The sequence below is a fragment of the Cynocephalus volans genome, chromosome 5 (genome assembly GCF_027409185.1).
Source record: "Cynocephalus volans isolate mCynVol1 chromosome 5, mCynVol1.pri, whole genome shotgun sequence".
NCBI lineage: Eukaryota > Metazoa > Chordata > Mammalia > Dermoptera > Cynocephalidae > Cynocephalus > Cynocephalus volans.
Genome location: NC_084464.1, coordinates 70,789,611 through 70,808,323, shown reverse-complemented (window position 1 = coordinate 70,808,323; position 18,713 = coordinate 70,789,611). Strand labels below are relative to the sequence as shown.

Below are 18,713 nucleotides of genomic sequence, written 5' to 3'. Positions count from 1 at the left end.
TGTCAAGTGACTGACTTAATGTGTATTAAAAGGCAGTGCAGACAGAGGTGGCAGGCAGGCTCTCCAGCTGGTGCTCAGTCATTAGCTTCACGGGGCGGGGGGGTAGCAGCTGTCTGGTAATCAAGTTTCTCTGGATTAGCGTAGTGGGTTCTGGAACTCAATAATTCTAATTTTATATTTCTCACCTTCTTGATCTTGGCTAAGGAGGCATATCCCAAAAAGTCATACCAGTTTTTCTTGGAGTTCCTCATATGGTCCTTCCTTCTTATAAATTTATAAGCAATTAATTCCATTATTAATTCCCCTTTTGGCTTAAATACTTAGAGTGATTTCTGTTTCTTGTGCTAAACCCTAACTAACTTATCTTAGTTTTTTTGTTTTTGACCAAGATGGCCTTAATTTTCCCGTCAGCTTGACTGAACTTTACTAGACAAGTTTCTTCCTGATTCTAGTGGTCTCCCTTTTCTTAGAGCATTAACTTTAGAAAACTTGTTGTAAAATTTTTTTTGTCCCTTTGAGATGTAAATTTTCTTCCAGCCTCTTGTCAGTTTTATAAGCCAGGAATATCTTTCCCAAGGACCTAGTAGTCATCCCCTTGAAATGTAATCCCGGAAGGAGAGAGTGGCCCTGTCTCCCAGTAGGGGGATAGGAGTGTAACTTCAATAAGAGGTAATTAGCAAACACAGATGGCCTAATCATATGAACCAACTTTCCCTCACCCCAATATCTTTCAGTATTTTCCAGTATTTTTTTTCAGCTCATACCAGTGTTTAAAAATCTTCCTGTCCCCATTTGTTTTAGTGGAGTTGAGTTCAAGCTCTCTCCCTTATTGCAAAGTTTTCTCCTCTCCTATTGCAATATTCTTGAATATAATCTTTTTGTCTGTTTAACTGGTCCAGTGCAATTTTTCTTTCACAATTTCTATGTTATGGCTTAAAACTTTGTCATGTGCTTCATAGTATTAGAAGTAAGAGAAAAAAATATTATTATTTATAACTGTTGAAAATATATTATGAAATATTTTATTCAATCAAAAGGATATATAACATATATTATATAAAAGTAATAAAATGAACATGTGTATAGTCACCAATTGCTTTGAGAAACAGAATATTAGCAATAATTCTAGCCTCCTCTATATCTCTCCTGTAGCAGATTAAAATCCCCACATCCTGCAGTGACTATTTTGAATTTTATACTCAACATTCCCTTAATATTCCTTAGAGTTTTATTATACATGTATGTATCTCTATGAAATGTTAAGTTTTGTGTGGTTTTGACTTTTATAAGAACAGTAATCAGGATGTAAGTATTTTTATGGAATATGCTTCTATGATCAACAAGGTGTTTGTGAGATTCAACCGTGCGAATGACTGATAGTGCCTTTTTATAAGCCCTGCAAAAATGTTTTTTCTGTATTACCTTTTGTAGCTTTCATAGCAGAGACCCCTGCAGAATCAGATCAGCACATAAAAGAGCATTGCAAAGTGGAAAGAATCTTGGACAAGGATTAGATAAATTTAGTCTTTTGGCAGCTCCTTCTACATTTGATCTGGATGGACATTGCCAAATTTTTTTAAACTCAGGCCTTATTTTTCTTCTTATAATGCAATATTGCATAAATCATTTCTAAGCACCCCAGAATAATTATTTAATTGTCTTTGTATAATTTGTCAAGGAAGAACAATGACAATATATTACTTAGTAGGAACAAGAATAAGACTTTGCATTTCCCTATAGTCATAGTTCAGATTAAATGCTGTTGGATAACACATAGAAAAGTAAAGGGAGTTAGAAAGTTGCAAGAAGACATAGTTAGTGAGATGTGAGAGCTGCCTCTAAAGACCCATCATCCTTAGGTAGAGTGGTACATTTAGGTTAATATGATGTCATGGCTAACATATTAAACATATTAAGATTCATTATAAGCAATTGCCTGATAGGGAAGTCAATGTTTTTTTAAAAAAAATATTCCCAATATGTACTATAGACTGTAGCTGAGATATTACCTTGTGGAGAGTTTCACAATGTTGGCTGCTAGGTTGATGATGAAAATGATAAAATGCTAGCAAAAGCCAAACAAAATACACATAATCAACAGAGTTTTGGAATGGAAAATTAGATTATCATGTATAAGGAGAATTCTCACAGCCAATGGTCAGCTGCATATAGACACAATATTTATATTCTATAGAACTATAGCTTAAGAAATACTGACTGTGAAATCCTACAAGTATTACAAGAAAGCATTGCATATCTAGATATCTGTTGCTTTCCTTCGAATTTAAAACTCATATTAAATGGAATTACAGATTGTGTTGGAATCATTGCCGTCCATGTATTTATTCCAAGGTAAAATAAATAAAAACATTTGAATTTAAAATGTTGAATGGCACCACAGGTAAAAGCTGCTGCAACTTTATCTGGCATACACTTGCTTCCATTTATATATAACTGAATAATTTTAGAGCATGTTATTTATCTTCATAAGTTTATTTAATAGTTACTGGATAAAATGATCATGAAGATAAACTAAAACACCTAGCACAGTTATAGCAAATGATAAGAGCCAACAAATGGGTTTCTATCATTACTATTATTAATATTAAGATTTGAATATCTTCATATGATTTTGTTTAACAGGATGGTCTGGATATCACTGCGAGCAGAAGCTTGATGAGTGCATTCCCAACTCATGTGCTCATGGAGTATGCATAGACAATGAACCCACATCAACATGTTTATGCACAACTGGATTTTTGGTAAAGGTTACTGGTGGATGTTGTGATAATTGATTTTTTTCATTGTCTTTCAAATGCAGTAAATAATAGAATAATATATGGTGAAAATAAGATTGGAGAAGTTAATCTTCGGTGCTTCTTTCCTTCTTTGTCTGTGCACAATAAACTTTTCTCAGCATTCCCCTTACCTTTCTTGTCCATCCATCACTTGCACACTAAGCCCTTCCTTTCAGGGGAAAAACATTTGGATGAATTGATAGATACCAAGATGCAAGTGAGTTCATGTATTGTCCTTTAATGTTTTAATGCATTTGGAAGGAGGATGCCAGTAGAGAAATTACTTAATATTGTCAGTGTCTTGGCAGAACTTCTATCTTTCCCAAGGACATAGCACTACTTCCAGGGTGGGGCTTAGATTATCGTCTGTCCAAGGAGGATGAATATGCTTCCTCAGCAAATTTGAACTGGCCTGAACTCCATTAACACTAGAATAGACTTCTCTTGGTAGAAATGTCTCTATTAAAAAATTGCTTTTGACCACAATCTTTTATTAAAACTGACCACAGCCCATGAATATAATGAGGGAACAGTGGTTGGCAAGACTGTGTTATAGGAATTTTAAATGTATATTTATAAATATCACTGACAGACCAGTCTTAACCAAGTTTGAGTCTAAATAATTAGACAAGGGGTACAGAAAAGTGAGCCAGTACAAATTTGAAAAATGAGACTTCGAGGGAATGTGAGACCTGGCCAGTGTCTAAGGAAGATGCACGAGTGTGAGTGGAGCTGGAAACCCTTCAGAGGTGGGAGATCAGAAAGGAAGGATCAGAAGAGGAGACTCAGGAGGTGGTAAGGAAGTAAACATAAAAATAGGCAATACCTGTCATCACACACAATAACTTGAGAAAGCAATTATGGAAGGGGCACGGCTTAAGTCAGATGCTCTTCCCTCTTGAAGGGTATTCCCAAGGCTCAACTGTCTTTAAGAGATTTGGATGAGCTAAAACATAACTCTCTGTCTTTCTCTGAGAATCATCCAATCCCAACTGTGCCCTAGGAAAAGGAATTCTCTTAGTGATCCCAGAAGGACGAATCTTTGAGGAAGAACTTCAGTCACTCCGATATCTGAGTGTGAAAGGTATCTGGTGCCGAAAAATTAATTTTCGGACACCTCAGGTTATACCAATGATGGCTTCCATGAAGAGTCAGTAGGAAGAGAAAACGACTGAGATATGTCCTTTGTTTATCCATGTTCTCCTGCCAATGAAGCCTGATCTATTGAAATCTAAATAACTTTGAAAATAAATGCTTATTTTATAGATGATATATTTTATAAACACAAAGAATTTACTACCAAATATCTTTAAAATATCCTTTAATAGTTAATCCTCTTGTGTATGTTCTTTCATATTTGAAATATATATTAACACTTATGCTCTCTCTTTGAGTAAAAAAAAATCAAATCTAGAGAATAAACACATTAGTATATGTTGAAAATGTAAACATCTAGTAAAACATATACTTGTATAAAACCACAAATCTACTAAATAGAAAAACTGTTATAGATACATCTATATTTTAATGAGGCATTTACTAAATTAATTGCACATGTATAATCTTATAACCACTCTTTCAAGTATGTGAAAGCTAAAGTGAAACTTTAAAACTTGGTGTAGTAGAGATAGTATCTGTGTAAAAAGCTAGAAAGAGATAAGGAATATTCAACTTTCGCTAATGTGTTAGTTATGTTCTAAAATGAGTAAAGATAGGTAAAATTTATTGAAAAGAATTTACCATTGAAATGTTATAGCAGTATATAAGCATTCTAAATTTAGATATTTCTAAAGATGTAACTTTGAAAATAGCATATGAATTATTAATTGAAAAAAATGTAAAATATTTCTCTGAAATATAAGAAAATCAAAGAAATTGTTCAAAGTCCCTGAATGATAGTTAAATTTATAAATAATGAAATAAAATGATAAAATGACAAATCTGTTTTGAAAACAGGTATGGCAAATGCATAAAATCATTGAAAAAGTCCTTTTACTTTCTCTTCCCCCCCCCATTAATCAATAGTGTAAATGGGATATATAAAAATAAGTATGGTAGTCATGGAGAAATGTCACATTCATTGGTACCTTGTATCCTTATAAAGTGTGTTATTCCCAGAAAGATATGTAAGTTGAGAGAGTCTTAAGAAATGAAGCAGTTATAAGGATTAGAAGAAAAGTGAATTAATTTGCATTAGGACTAAAGATAAAGTGTGCACATAGAGTGTAGTGGTCATGAAAATAGCAGGCATGGTGAAGAGTTGACAAAGAGGAGGCACGTCATGGCATTCTAACACTAGAATGGATAAGAAGAGATTAAACATGACATCGATGATATATTCTAGTACAATTCTTGCTTATTTCTCTGTCCGCTCTAACAGACTGTGAGTTCCTAAAGGGCGGAGATGATGCTGGACATTGAAATATTCCTAAGAGTACAGAGCATAATACGTATGTTTTGATTATGGTTGTCATTGTTGAGATTGTTTTATTAGCATATTAACCATAGTTGTTTTAATTTCCCAGTCTGATCATCACAAAACCTCTACCATATCTGACTGATTTTGATGCTTGCTGTGTCTCTTCAAACTGTTTTTCTTTATTTTTTAGTATGCCTGTAATTTTATATTTAAAGCCAAACATGACTTACTAGGTAACAGGAACTGAAATAAATAGACCTTTAGTATGAGATTTTATGTTGCTCTGACTAGAAGTCAGGCTATTTGCTGCAGTTATAGGGGTGAGGCAAAAATTTCTTCTTGTCTTCTTGTTTTTATTTTCCCTTCTGTCTTTGTGTTTCATCAGAGAATTCTTCTTAAATAGGTCTGAGATGTTCAGTTCTTTCACTTATGATCTCCTGTTGTTATAAAGGAGGCCTATTGATGTGGTAGTCAGATGTGGGGAAGGTTATGCATTCAATAGTCCTGTGATTAGGTCTTTCAGGGAGCCTATACCTTTGGGCTGTGACCAGCACCCCGTCTTTTAGGTGAGACAGAAAATCTACAAGGGCCTGCAATTGGATATTTCCCATCCCCCAGGTCAATTAGGCTCTGGCAAAATAGTTTTACTTGAGGACAAGCCTAGTTAAGAAGAGAAGAACGCTCTAGGAATATTTCAAAATGGCTATTCTCCCCTTCCTATGCTGAAAGCCCAAGAGTATTTTTCTCTAATCTTCACTGAGAGAACCTGGTATTACTTCTTGAGGTAAAACTCATGAAAGTGTGGGGGATACCCTAAGACTGGGCCCCCCTGGAGATTTTAACTCTCAAGCTTGTCCACACTAAGCCTGAAGCATTTCATCAATTACAGTTTGTTTTCCTACTCTAGTACTGGCTCCAGCAGTGGTTTCTGCTCAGGTGAGCTACAATTTTTGATCTGCCATCTTTCTAGTGTTTGGAGTAGTAGTTTGCCCTGTACCCCTATTGTCTGAAAGATCTAGGAAGAGTTGTTGATTTTTAGTTTGTTCATCATTTTTCTTGCTGTGAAGATGGGAATGATGACTCCCTAATTTCTCACGTGCTGGACCAGAACCCAGAAGTCTTGTGGTTGTTTTTAGAATGTAAGGACCTATGAATATATTTAATGAGGAAAATAGATAGATATTTATTTATGTAATTCAATGTATCTTTTAAAAAACAGATTTCTTTATTCAAATTAGGCTTTTTAGGTATCTCATCTTGAATGGCTATCCTGTTTTCTAGAGTTGCTAGAAGCCCTAATAAAATTGTTTAAAAGTCATTAATTTGGCTGGCAATCAGATTCTTCATTAACATTTAGAAAATCAAAAATGATGAATTGCTTCAGAGTGCATGTATGCTAAGTATACCAGCTGATACAATATCATATGCAACCTGTGTAAAGGACATTAAAATATTTCAGATTATCGGTAATATACAAGCATTGGATTTCTGATTTAACACGAAACAACAAAATGTAATGTAAAACATTAAACCTTTGGTCTAAATAATTTGTAGCAACTCTCTTCAGTTCCCTCTAACATCCTTCTTTGTCACATAGATCTCCAGAAAAATGCTACTTTCTTTCTATCTTCTTTTTATTTAATCTATTTTAAAAGCTCTCACTAATTAGATCATCATATAAAAACGTTAATTCAGCTACATGTTTATGGGATTAGAGAGGATTAAAATTGCTACTGTTATTTTTCGTTTTATCATGAAGAGTAACTTTGGAAGTAAGCAGCCCCTGCTCGACAGGGGGATGAAAAGCTATTTTTTCTTTATTTCTGATAATTAATTTCTGGTAGATAACATTAAAGGCTGTTTTTTCTTAATGTTTAAAACTATGGCAATCTCTGACAAGCTGATAATTAGTGTGGCTTATTCTTTTAGCAAATCCAATTGCAAAAGTGAGTCAAAAACAAGGTTAAAGTACTTACATCATTCTGAAATTCAAAGGCTCTATAAAAAAATCTAAGTGACAAAACACAATTTTTTGAATGTCCTAGACTTGCTAAAAAATTCAAGACAAATGATCTCCCTCTTTTTAATTTCATCAAAACTGCTCATTTCTTCCGTAGAAGATGAATTTCTACCAAACAAGATTGATACATACATTAACTGATGACTGTCAATCGGTCAGACTTATTGCATTTTGCAAATGATAGCAGTTAATGAAAGTGTTAATGGAATTATTTAAATTAAAACACAGACATTTATGTAGTGTAGAAGCTGCATTTGTTTTACACAAAACTTTTAAAAAGGAGAAACTTTTCTAAAGGAGAAAAAATATGCTCTGAATTCAATAGTAATACAGTCTATTTGCAGTATCTGGTTTTTAAATGTCATCTTCAAAATAGACATGAAAAGCAAGACACAGGATAAAGACCATTTGACTTGATGTCTATATTTGGTTATTAATATTTGCTAAGTATTTGCTATGGTCAAGGTATGATTACTCATTCTATTAAAAAATTAAAGTTTATTGTCTCTGTATAGGAACTAAATAAGCAAAGATGCAATTCTTAGACAACCTCACAATTCCTTTCTTAAAGAAGGGTTTTCTTGTTTTTGACATTTATTTCTATTTGAATTTAAGCTACTGATATTTTACATCAGTCAAAACATCCTTTGAACACTCAACAAAACGAAGTACTTGAGAAACAGAGAAATACATAAACACACACTGTTCTCACATTCAAATTAAGGAAAAGAGGACAGGCTCACATCTTCTTGAATGCATTTAAACAACAAAACAAACAAACAAAAAACAGCAACAGTGCTCTTTTGCAGGTGCAATTTGATACGTTGCTTTATATATATTGAGCACTAATATTTGCAGATTCTCAAAATTATATAAAAATTAATTAGTTTCAATGTCTTACCCTAAGATAACATTCAGCTGTGCAGAGACAAACACGTATGGGATAATAATGAAGTTCGCAATGAGTTCAAAATGTAGGAAACTCTATAAGGGAAAAGAAGACATTACCTAGGACACTGTTTGTGGTAGTAATATGAAAGAATGATAATAAGGCAATTGGCAAACCCTGAGTAAATTGCTATTAGGAGAGCTTTCTCAGGGGATGAAAGATAATGACTTCCTCCTAAGTATTTGAAATGTATCTCCAAAAGTGCTGAAACTTAATCTGCACCTCATAGTGGAAGCCCATCCTGAGGGATTGCTTGGCACTGCTAATGAGAATGCTAAATATGCAATAGCCATCAGAAAAAAGGCTCAATCTGCTTCTCAGGACTACTTTCACCACAAACAACTGGGATGTGTGGTCTATGCATTGCTAAGCAACATAATGACATAGTATTTTGTAACCCAAGGTATGTGATGGTTTTGGAGAAGAATGAAAAGCTGAAAACTAGAATAAAAATATTTATTTTAACAATGCAAAGATGAAGCTCTCTGTATTATATAAATATAATTTATAATGGGAAAATACAGTTTAATATTTTCAGAAGTAGAATATTAAAAATAACAAATCGTCTTACATTTTATATAAAAGATGTGGCATGACTATGATGCACAATCTAAATACCTTACAATAGTGTTTTTTATTGGTAAGTGGAGTATACCAGTATTATGACTACCACTTAGATCTACTTAACTATTAACAGTTGCTTAACTGTACCCTTCAAAGTCCCCACTGTGTGACTTTGCACATGCTTGACTTTGACCTGGAAAATCTTCAGTCACTTCCTGCCCACTCTCTCAATTCTACTAGTCATCTTTCAGATTTTGGCACATATCTCTCTTTTTCAGGGAAACCTTTCAACACCCCACAGTATATGTTTAGATAATACTTTTTCATAGACTATATTTTCTAGAGCAGTTTTAGGCTCACAGCAAAAGTGAGTGGAAATTAAGAAGAGTTCCCATATGCTACTGCCTTCCTCGCTATCAATATCCTGAACGAGAGCAGTACATTTATTACAACTCAAGAATCTACATCGATACATCACTATCTACCAAAGTCTGTAGTCTACAGTAGGCTTTGCTCTGGTGTTGTACATTATGTGGTTTTGGACAAATATATAAGGACATGTAACTAACATCATAGTATCATACAGAATAGTTATAACGTGATTTCAGGTCAAGATGGTGGAATAGACAGTCCCCAGCATCACTCTTTCCCATAAATCAACCAATTTACAGCTATAAAAATGTAACATCAGTCAAACTGGGACTGCTGGAGCTCAGGGGAAGAGGAAGAGAGACCTGTGGAGTTCATGAAGGTGGGAGAAACCATGATGAGAGAAAGGAAAAACTGCTATGAACATTTCAGACTGGGGCTGCTTTAATGCTAGAGCTGCTGAGCACATGGAGCAGGATTGGGCAGAAGCTGCAGTTGTGCCCCTCAGATGGAGTTACTTGGAGGTGGCAGGGAAGAAGAGGACCTTGGTGGCCCCCAGGACAGCAAAACTGCTCCCATGCAGGAGCGAGGAGCCAGAACACCTGAAAAAGGGGAGCCATTCAGAGGCCAGTGAGTCATCACAAGAGACTGGCACAGGGACCATCCCATGTGAAGTGTTTGGAGCATGGGTGATGGGGGAGACAGACCCACCAGAAGAACTCTGGGACACAGCAAGGACAGCCAGTCCATCCCCCAATCAGTGCAGGACCACTCAGAGGAGACTGGTTGGGAATGCAGAATTGCACGAGGTGAAAAAACTGGGATGAAAAATCTCAGGCCCAGATCAGAGTTTCTAAACAACCCATGTACACCAAGTCTCTGGAGAGCCAGAAGTACCTATAAGGTTAACAATTAAACTCTGAGCTGCACAAAAAGTCTTCCCTAAGGAAACAGCAGCTAAGCAGCAATTTAGCTCAACAACACAACTCAAGTACTCGTTCCCACAGGAAGTTTCCCTGTGTTAGAAGTAAGCAAAGGACAAAAAATTAGTTCCAGCCCAGGCACACCACCAGCACCTTGGGGCCTGCCAGGGCACATGAGGTATGGAGCCAGGGACAGGACCCCTGCCCACAACCTCTCACACTGCCAGCACCTCGGGGCCCATCCAGGGGCCCAGGGCATGCAGCCAGGGGCCAGACACCCTGCCCACAACCAGGCACATGACACCAGTGCCTCAGGGTCTGCCTAGGGCCCCTAGGCACAGAGAAGGGGACTGCACCCCCCTTCCACAACCAGGCACACCATACCAGTGCATCAGGGCCCTCCTGAGATCCCGAGATATGGAGCCAGGAACCGGACCCCCCTGCCACAACGAGGCGCACTGCACCAGTGCCTTGGGGCCTGCCCGGGGACCCAAGGCATGGATAAGGGGACCATACTCCCCTCCCACAACTAGGCACACCATTCCAATGCCTCAGGGCCCACCCGGGGACCAGAGGAATGGACCTGGCAAACTGGGCCCCCCCCCTCACAATCAGGCACACTGTGCCAGTGCCTCAGGGCCCATCTGGGCACCTGAGGTATGGAGAAGGGGACTGGACCCCCTCTCCCACAACCAGGAACACTGCCAGTGCCTCAGGGCCCATCTGGGGATCCAAGGAATGGAGCTGGGGACCAGACACTCCCCACAACCAGACACACCATCAGCACCAAGGAGCCTGCCAAAAACATCCCCTCCATGTGGATGGCCCACCACAGCCACCACAATAACCATGGCTGCCACAAAAGTGGGTAGATGCCACAACCACCATTCAGATGGTCTGCCACCCACTAGAGTGCATTGACACAAGGATAGTCATCAGCAGAGATAAAGAAAAGAAGAGGATGTCTCTCTCCACAAAGCCCATTTCAGAGTGACAGAAGTATCTGCTCTATGACGATACTGGGGGAGCTGATTACACCTCTCAGCACCAGACAAATCGCCCAGGCAGGCAACAAATCAACAGAGTAACCATTACTCTTTCAGAAGGAGAGAAGAAATCTAGGGTTATTAGAGGAGGGAGGGGGGAGGGGGGTTGGAGAGAGATTGGACAAGGGGCATAAAGAATAATTATGATTTATAACAATATATATGCTAGTAATATTGATTTGATCAACCTATCTCAATGATGAACCCCCAAAATATGTATAATCAATTGGATTCAATAAAAATTTTTTAAAAAGAAAGAAAAGGGGGATTGTAAAAAAAAAAAAAGAATAGTTACAATGCCCTAAAAACTGTCTGTGATTCACCTATCCCTCCCCCCAACCTCTGGCAACCATTTCTCTTTCTACTGTCTCTATTATTTTTCCTTGTTCAGAATGTCCTATAGTTGGAATCATACAGTATGTAGCCTTTTCAGATTGGCTTTGTTCACTTAGTGATATGGATTTAAAGTTTTTCCATGCCTTTTCATGTCTTGAGACCTCATTTCTTTTTAGAACTGAATAATGTTCCATTGTCTGGATGTACCACAGTTTATTTACCCATTCACTTACTAAAGTACATCTTAGTTGTTTATGAGATTTGGCAATTGTGTCAAAATGGTTATAAACATCTGCGTATAGCGTTTTGTATGTACACAGTTTTCACTTTATCTGAGTAAACACCAGGGAATGCAATTGCTGGATCATATGTTAAAATTATGTTAGTTATATAAGAAACTGCCCAACTGTCTTCCTAAGTGTCTGTAGCATTTCGCATTTCCAGAAGCAATTAGGTAGTGTGTTATAATTTGTCATCATAGCAGTGGCTAAAACTGTAATCCATCGACTATTTGGGTGGCTCTGTGTTTATCGTCTGACCACCCCTCTCCTCCTCTCTGCTTCCCTCCTCTCCAATAACCTCCATCAGAACAGGAACTGCACATATTGTTTACTCTGTTTTCCAGGTAGATATCATGTATTAGATGCTAAATAAATCTTTATTTATCAAAGAAACAAAAACATGGATGGATCACAACTATTTTGGTGATAAGCACAAGCACAAGCATTTTTGAGTAACAGGCTGTTGGGTGTAATTGCATATGCCTTTTCAGATATAATACATTCTTTCCTACAAGAGTGATTTAAAAAATCATTTGCACTACCATTAAAATTAATCATCATTTATGAAGCATTATTTATTTGCCAGGCTATTTTGGATGCTTTACTGCATTTAACGTTTAATCATTATTATCCCTATTTTACAACTGAGGAAATGGATTCAGAGATGCTGGGACACGTCCATAGGTGGTAAATTTTAGAATTAATTTTTCCTGTGTATCCTAATCCCATACGCATAAGCACTGTGCCAGAAGGTTGTACTCTGCAACCAGCATACAGTTCTAGAACTTATTCTGAGCTATGCTTCAACTTCTCTAGGTAAACACAGGCTACATTAAGTAGGATTTAACTTATATAGTCTGCTATGGTCTGAATGGTTGTTCCCCACCCCATCCCCCAATTTGTATGTTGAAGTCTTAATCCCCAAGGTGATGGTACTAGGAGGTGGAGCCTTTGAGGTAGACTACAAAACATAAAGTTGCATCTTTATTTTAAAATATTCCAGAGTGTCTTCTGAACACTCTAGAAATATGCACACACCCTCTCCTTACTTTGGACATGCGTGTGCAAATAACATGAAAACACAAGAAAAAAACAAGTCTAGCATGAGGGTAGAGTATACATGATTAGCATTAGTGCCCTTGTGAAAGAGACCCCAGAGAGCTAGCTAGTCTCCTACACTATGTGAGGACATAGATAGAAGACACTATCTATGAGAGAAAGTGGGCTCTCACCAGACACTGAATCTGTCAGAGCCTTTATCTTAGACTTCCCAGCCTCCATAACTGTTAGAGATAAATTTCTGTTATTTATAAGCCACTTATTTTATGACATATTTGTTTAAAGCCACCCATTTTATGATATATTTATTATAGCAGCCTAGACAGACTAAGACATAGTTCCTACAAAATTCTCTTATATTTTTATACCAAAATTTCTTATTTCACATGGTTCTTACATTATAACAAATAGAACAGTGCATTTTACACCTGCAAGTCTATTCTATAAATAATTAAATTCTAGCTAGGCAGTAGGAGGCTACCCACATCTACTGCATTTCTTTGATGATAAAAACCAGCCTCTCTATTTCTCTGCTTTTTCTGGCATTGCCACTGAGAAATAGCATGTTTTTAGTTCTTCCCTTGTGGCTTAGAAGTCTTTTTTTATTCATATGCAGTGCACTTACTTTAAATTTTTTTCTCTTCTTAGTTAAAAATAAATGAAACTCAGAAAAGAGTCAATCTATAGGAAGGAATAAGACCTGTTGTTTGTTGCTCTCCACACAGCTCAGGGGTACTGATGTACAGCACAGCATATTTTTCTGGCTGCATTTGATTTCTTTTGGGTGTCGGGTGGTGTCCTTCTACCATAGTGCTAGACTTGTTTTTGTCTTACTGTGTGTAACTATTTTCATGTTATTTGCACTTATATTTCCAAAGTAAGGAGAGAGTTTATGCATATTTCCAGAGTATGAAGATCAGCCCCCAAGGCATTCTTCTAACTGTAAGCCTAACCCACTTCAATCTGAAAGGAGAAAGGTAAAATGTGTTGTCATAGTATGTTATAGAAAATGAGATAGGCTTGGTAGCATTCAGAAGACATTCTACTCAATGTTTTAAAATAAAACTGCCAACTTTATGTTTTAAATGATGTACTAGCTAAAGAAAAGTGTAAAAAATAATCAGTGTATTGATGAATCACTGCTGTGTGTCGGACATACAACTGTGGCTGTTTGGGTTGGTATAGAATAGCAGACCATGGGAGAGATGGATAGATAAATGATAGGATGCATTACCTAATGGATGTTGATAGAGGTATATGTACAAGATGCAAAATAAAGGTATAGAGCCCAACTTAATTTGCTTAAATTGGTTCAAGAACTAGTTCCAGTAAGAGAGCAAGCCTGAATGACAAACATGGCAAATATGTTTGGCTATATGCAGACATTGCCCATGGAAGAATGGGTAGGGAAGATTCCACATTATTTTCAAGAACTGTGAATTGAAGTATCTGAGGGTGTGTTATTTTAAAAATATATGTTTTATGACAGAATTGTTTAGCACTTAATATATATGTATTTTTGGACTTGGATTCACAGAACTATTTGGGATGTGGTTTTTGATCTTAAGGAGTTCAAATTCATGACAAGGAAATAAAACATGAATAGAGACAATTATAACATGGAGTAGAAATAAGTAAGTGGCATAAGATAGGGATTTAGAGAATGAAGCAATTATTACTATTGCTGGTATTGAAAAATGATTCATGAAATAAATGTCTTTTCTCATAAGCAGTTAGTTGAACATTCTGTGACTGAGGAGATCTTCCCTAAATGGCATAGATACTTGGTGGTAAGAAAAAAAAAAAAATTAACTTTCCACTTGCCAGTTCTCAAATGACAATTGGGGACTTCCTGGGTGTTGACATTGGTGAGTCACTAATTTACCTGTGCCATCTGCTAATTTCATCTTTTCTTCATGAAATAGTAGATGATCTGAGAATATTTGACTTCTGAGACATTTCCTGGCTCTTTTACTTGGATATACTCAGGGCTCTGTGTCAAGTATCAGCTTCTAAGACTAGTGATTCATAGACAGTGGTCTCAGGGAGATCACTAAGGATTTTGGTTTCACTGAGGTAGAAATTCAGAAACCAAAACGTGGAGGATATTGTTGGCATTAAGACCTCCGGGATTTAGTTATATTAGACATATTGATAATTTGCACCTATAATGATTATGATAATTACTAAATTGTTCTAATTTGATGACTGACAGAGTAGATTCTCAATATCATATGGGTAAATTAAATTAAATCAAATACAAAGTACTTAAATTTAAATTAAAAACAATTGTATTTTCAACATGAATTGTATCATAATTAAGCATAAAACTTTAAAACTCAAACTATTTCCAATTTTAAGCCCAATATCTAAGTGTATTTAGTGTATCTTTAATTAATATCACAAAGAATAAAAATAATTGACATGCAATTGAACTTAATCATTGTGGAAAGTTGATAAAACCCCATGCACTGGAAATTTAGAAGTAACCTATTTATATCTTATATCAAAATATAGTATGTTTATTGCTATTGGATTGTTTTTATTTCTAAGTATATCTTATTCCAACTTGGAGTTTTAATTTTTATATTTCTATGTAAAAAGAGTAGAAAAAGATTCAGAGTAAATTTATTGCAAGGGAAATTTTAATCCAATTCATCATCTATGAAATAAGCCCAAAATATAAAAAAAGTATTTATTCTTTTATGTATAGGTGCATAAAAATAAAAGTTTAAATATATTCATTAGAAATGTATTAGAAATATATGACTTATGTGCATGGTTCTGAACAATTTGTACGTATAATTCATTTTCAAATGTGTAGTTCATTACCAGATTGTACCTTTCATTTAGTAATTTAAATTTGGATTTCAATTTATGAACCCATTGTGCTCCACAGTATTGTTTTATAAGACACCTGTGACTTTCAGTGGAAACTAAGTATGAAGATCTTGCCTTCAAGACTTCAGCTCGACATTGCTCACACACTGAGCTACATACTTGACTATTTTTGCTGTTAAAAAGTATTAGACAACTGGGAGTATAAAATATGTCAGAAAACAATCACAATATAATTGCTAATGGCTATAGTGAAGGTCTCCATAATACTCCATGGAAGCACTGTGGTGTCGTACTAAAAATATTTTTAAAATTAGAGGTCATAGAAGATTTCCAAGAATGTTGAACTAAATCAAAAAAGTTGAGAACCTGGGTTAACTAAGTTCAGGATGCATATATATGGCAGCAGTAGAATTTCAGGAAAAGAAACAACATATATGAAGCAGGAATTAGCATAGTTTTTTTGTTTTGTTTTGTTTTTTAAGAAAATGGATAATGGCTTTTTGTGCTAGGCTAAGTCGTTTTTACTTTTTCCTAACAGGAGTGTTTAGCCGCTGACCATTTTTTTAAGCTGAGAAAGGATCTGATCAGACTTTTATTTTGAAAGATAATTTTGGCGCTTATTCTGAATTTAGTAAAGATGTTTTTGAGGACTTCCTTCTAAAACAATATCTCTTGAACTCTTGCCTCATCAACTTTCTGTAATAATACCTGTTGCCTGAGCATCCGTCTCTAGTATTAAGCTTGACTTCTCCCCTGAGCTATGCTTTCCATTGACTTGCTTATTGCATCTTCCTCTAGCCAGACTAGGAGGAAAAAAAGTCTAGATCAGTACACTTCTTAAGCTTTATCTCTTCATTCATTAGTTCCCTAGAAGTTGTCCCTACAGATTAAAATTGTATGACAGAGCAATGGATCTGTACCTTTAGAAGTATGTACACTGAAACAAATCCCCTGTAGATCTGGTAGCCAAACTCAATGAAGGAAAAGAAAATTATCCTTCAAGACAGTAGAGGCCTCACTAACAATTATCAGACACCAGGGAAGAAGTGATTATCTCACGTTTATATGGGCCTCACCTCATAAAACTTATATGTACTTTTACTTTGAGGAATATTTCACAAATGATCGATGTTCTTCAGACTTTATACTAATTCATGGAATTATGGACCCATAATTTTTGTTTATGATCTATGATTTTGTTTCTCATCTTTAACCTTATTTAACAAAGAGAAAAATAACTGATTTGATTTAAATCAACAATTGACCATCATACTTGAAAAGATTTTGAAGGATTTGGCCACACCCTGTCATGTTCTTATGCAGAAACAACCATTATCCATGTTGTTGCAAATGGCAGTATTTCATTCATTTTTATAGCTGAGTAGTATTCCATTGTGTAGATGTACCACATTTTCCGTATCCACTCATCTGATGATGGGCATTTGGGCTGGTTCCAACTCTTGGCTATTGTAAAGAGTGCTGCGATAAACATTGGGGAACAGGTATACCTTCGACTTGATGATTTCCATTATATTAAGTGAAACAAGTCAGGCACAGAAAGAGAAATACCACATGTTCTCACTTATTGGTGGGAGCTAAAAATTAATATATAAATTCACACACACACACACACACACACACACACACACATACACACACAAAAACTGGGGGGGGGAGAAGATATAACAACCACAATTATTTGAAGTTGATACTACAAGCAAACAGAAAGGACATTGTTGGGGGGGAAGTGGGGAGGGAGAAGGGAGGGAGGTTTTGGTGATGGGGAGCAATAATCAGCCACAATGTGTATCGACAAAATAAAATTAAAAATAAAAACATAAAAAAATAAAATATTGCAGGAGCTGCTGCATAACAGAAAAAAAAGAAAAGAAACAACCATTATCATCCTCCCCCGGGAATGGGCATTTCAAACTTTTGTGACAAGATATTGTGGCTAACCTAGGTTTTAAATAAAACAGTACCAGATTACAGTTTTCTGGGCAGGACTCTCAGGAGCTATTCTATAAAAATTAGTAAAAAATGAGAGACAGTTAGAGATAGAGATAGAAAGAGAGAGAGAAAGATAAACATGATTCCAGCCATATCTTCTGCCCAAAAGAGGGAAGAAGAGAAACAATGCAGATTGGAGGAACAGGAATCCCTGTTGTTTGTTATCAAATTGTCCTCAGGGAAGAAAAGAATTTTAGCACTATAGGTATTTTTGAGAGTTTGTCCACCTTTTGATAGATGCTTGAGGAAGAGAAAAAATACAAGTATCCATTAATCTTTAGTATTACACTCAGCCAGGGCATAGGGATACTTCATGCCATCTGAAGAATTAAGTGTATACAGACGTGCTCTTTGTACAGAGGACATGCACAGATCACACTTCCCTCTCCAGGTCTGACCACCGGCCCACCTCCATGGAACAAGTTTGGATGCTCACGACCTGCTTCTGGAAGCCCTATCACATATGGAAGACTACATAAAAGGGCTTGCATTTTTGGAAGCTGAATGCTCAGGTCCCATCTTTTTCTTATAAAACTCAAGGTTCCTATAAAGCAGTGTGAGGCTTTGATCATGTAAAACATCAACAGCCTGCTGTGTTAGGCAATCTGAGGTATATTTTACCGGACTCCTGCTTCAGAATCTTGAATGATTTTCCCTCTGATGGGGTTTTTAAAGAAGGGTGGAGTTGGGTGTGCACTTGGGCTGCAGCAGAAGTCTTCCAGGTGCTTAGAGGTCTCCTGACTTCTAATCTCACCATTTCCAATCTAACTCATTGTACATCAATCACGGACAAATCTCTGTGGGGTTATCATCTCAGAATGAAGAAGAAGAAGAAGAAGGAAAAGGACAAGGACAAGAAGGAGAAGGAAGACCAAGAGGGAGTGAGGAAGAGGGAAACTAGGTGGATGAAGAGGAAGAGAAAGGGAGAAAGAGGGAAAGAAAATGAAAAAAATAGAACAGATTTTTTTTTTTCCTGTGAGCGCTTTTTTGTTTGTTTGTTTTGTTACTTTTTTCCTATAAGCCTTCCCTGGCTGAGAATAGTTATCCTAAAAAAGGGCCAGAACTACCACGCAAAGCACTTTGAAGCATGGAGGCTCC

The 18,713-nt window shown here is 36.3% G+C and overlaps 1 protein-coding gene across 1 annotated transcript in view; it reads left to right on the top strand.

The window, feature by feature from the left end:
• The window catches only part of EYS (eyes shut homolog), a 1,675,061-nt gene that overhangs the window by 883,564 nt on the left and 772,784 nt on the right, over window positions 1-18,713 (top strand). The window contains 1 exon segment of the mRNA XM_063097631.1: window positions 2,644-2,762. Within this exon segment, the coding sequence (XP_062953701.1) occupies window positions 2,644-2,762 (119 nt within the window).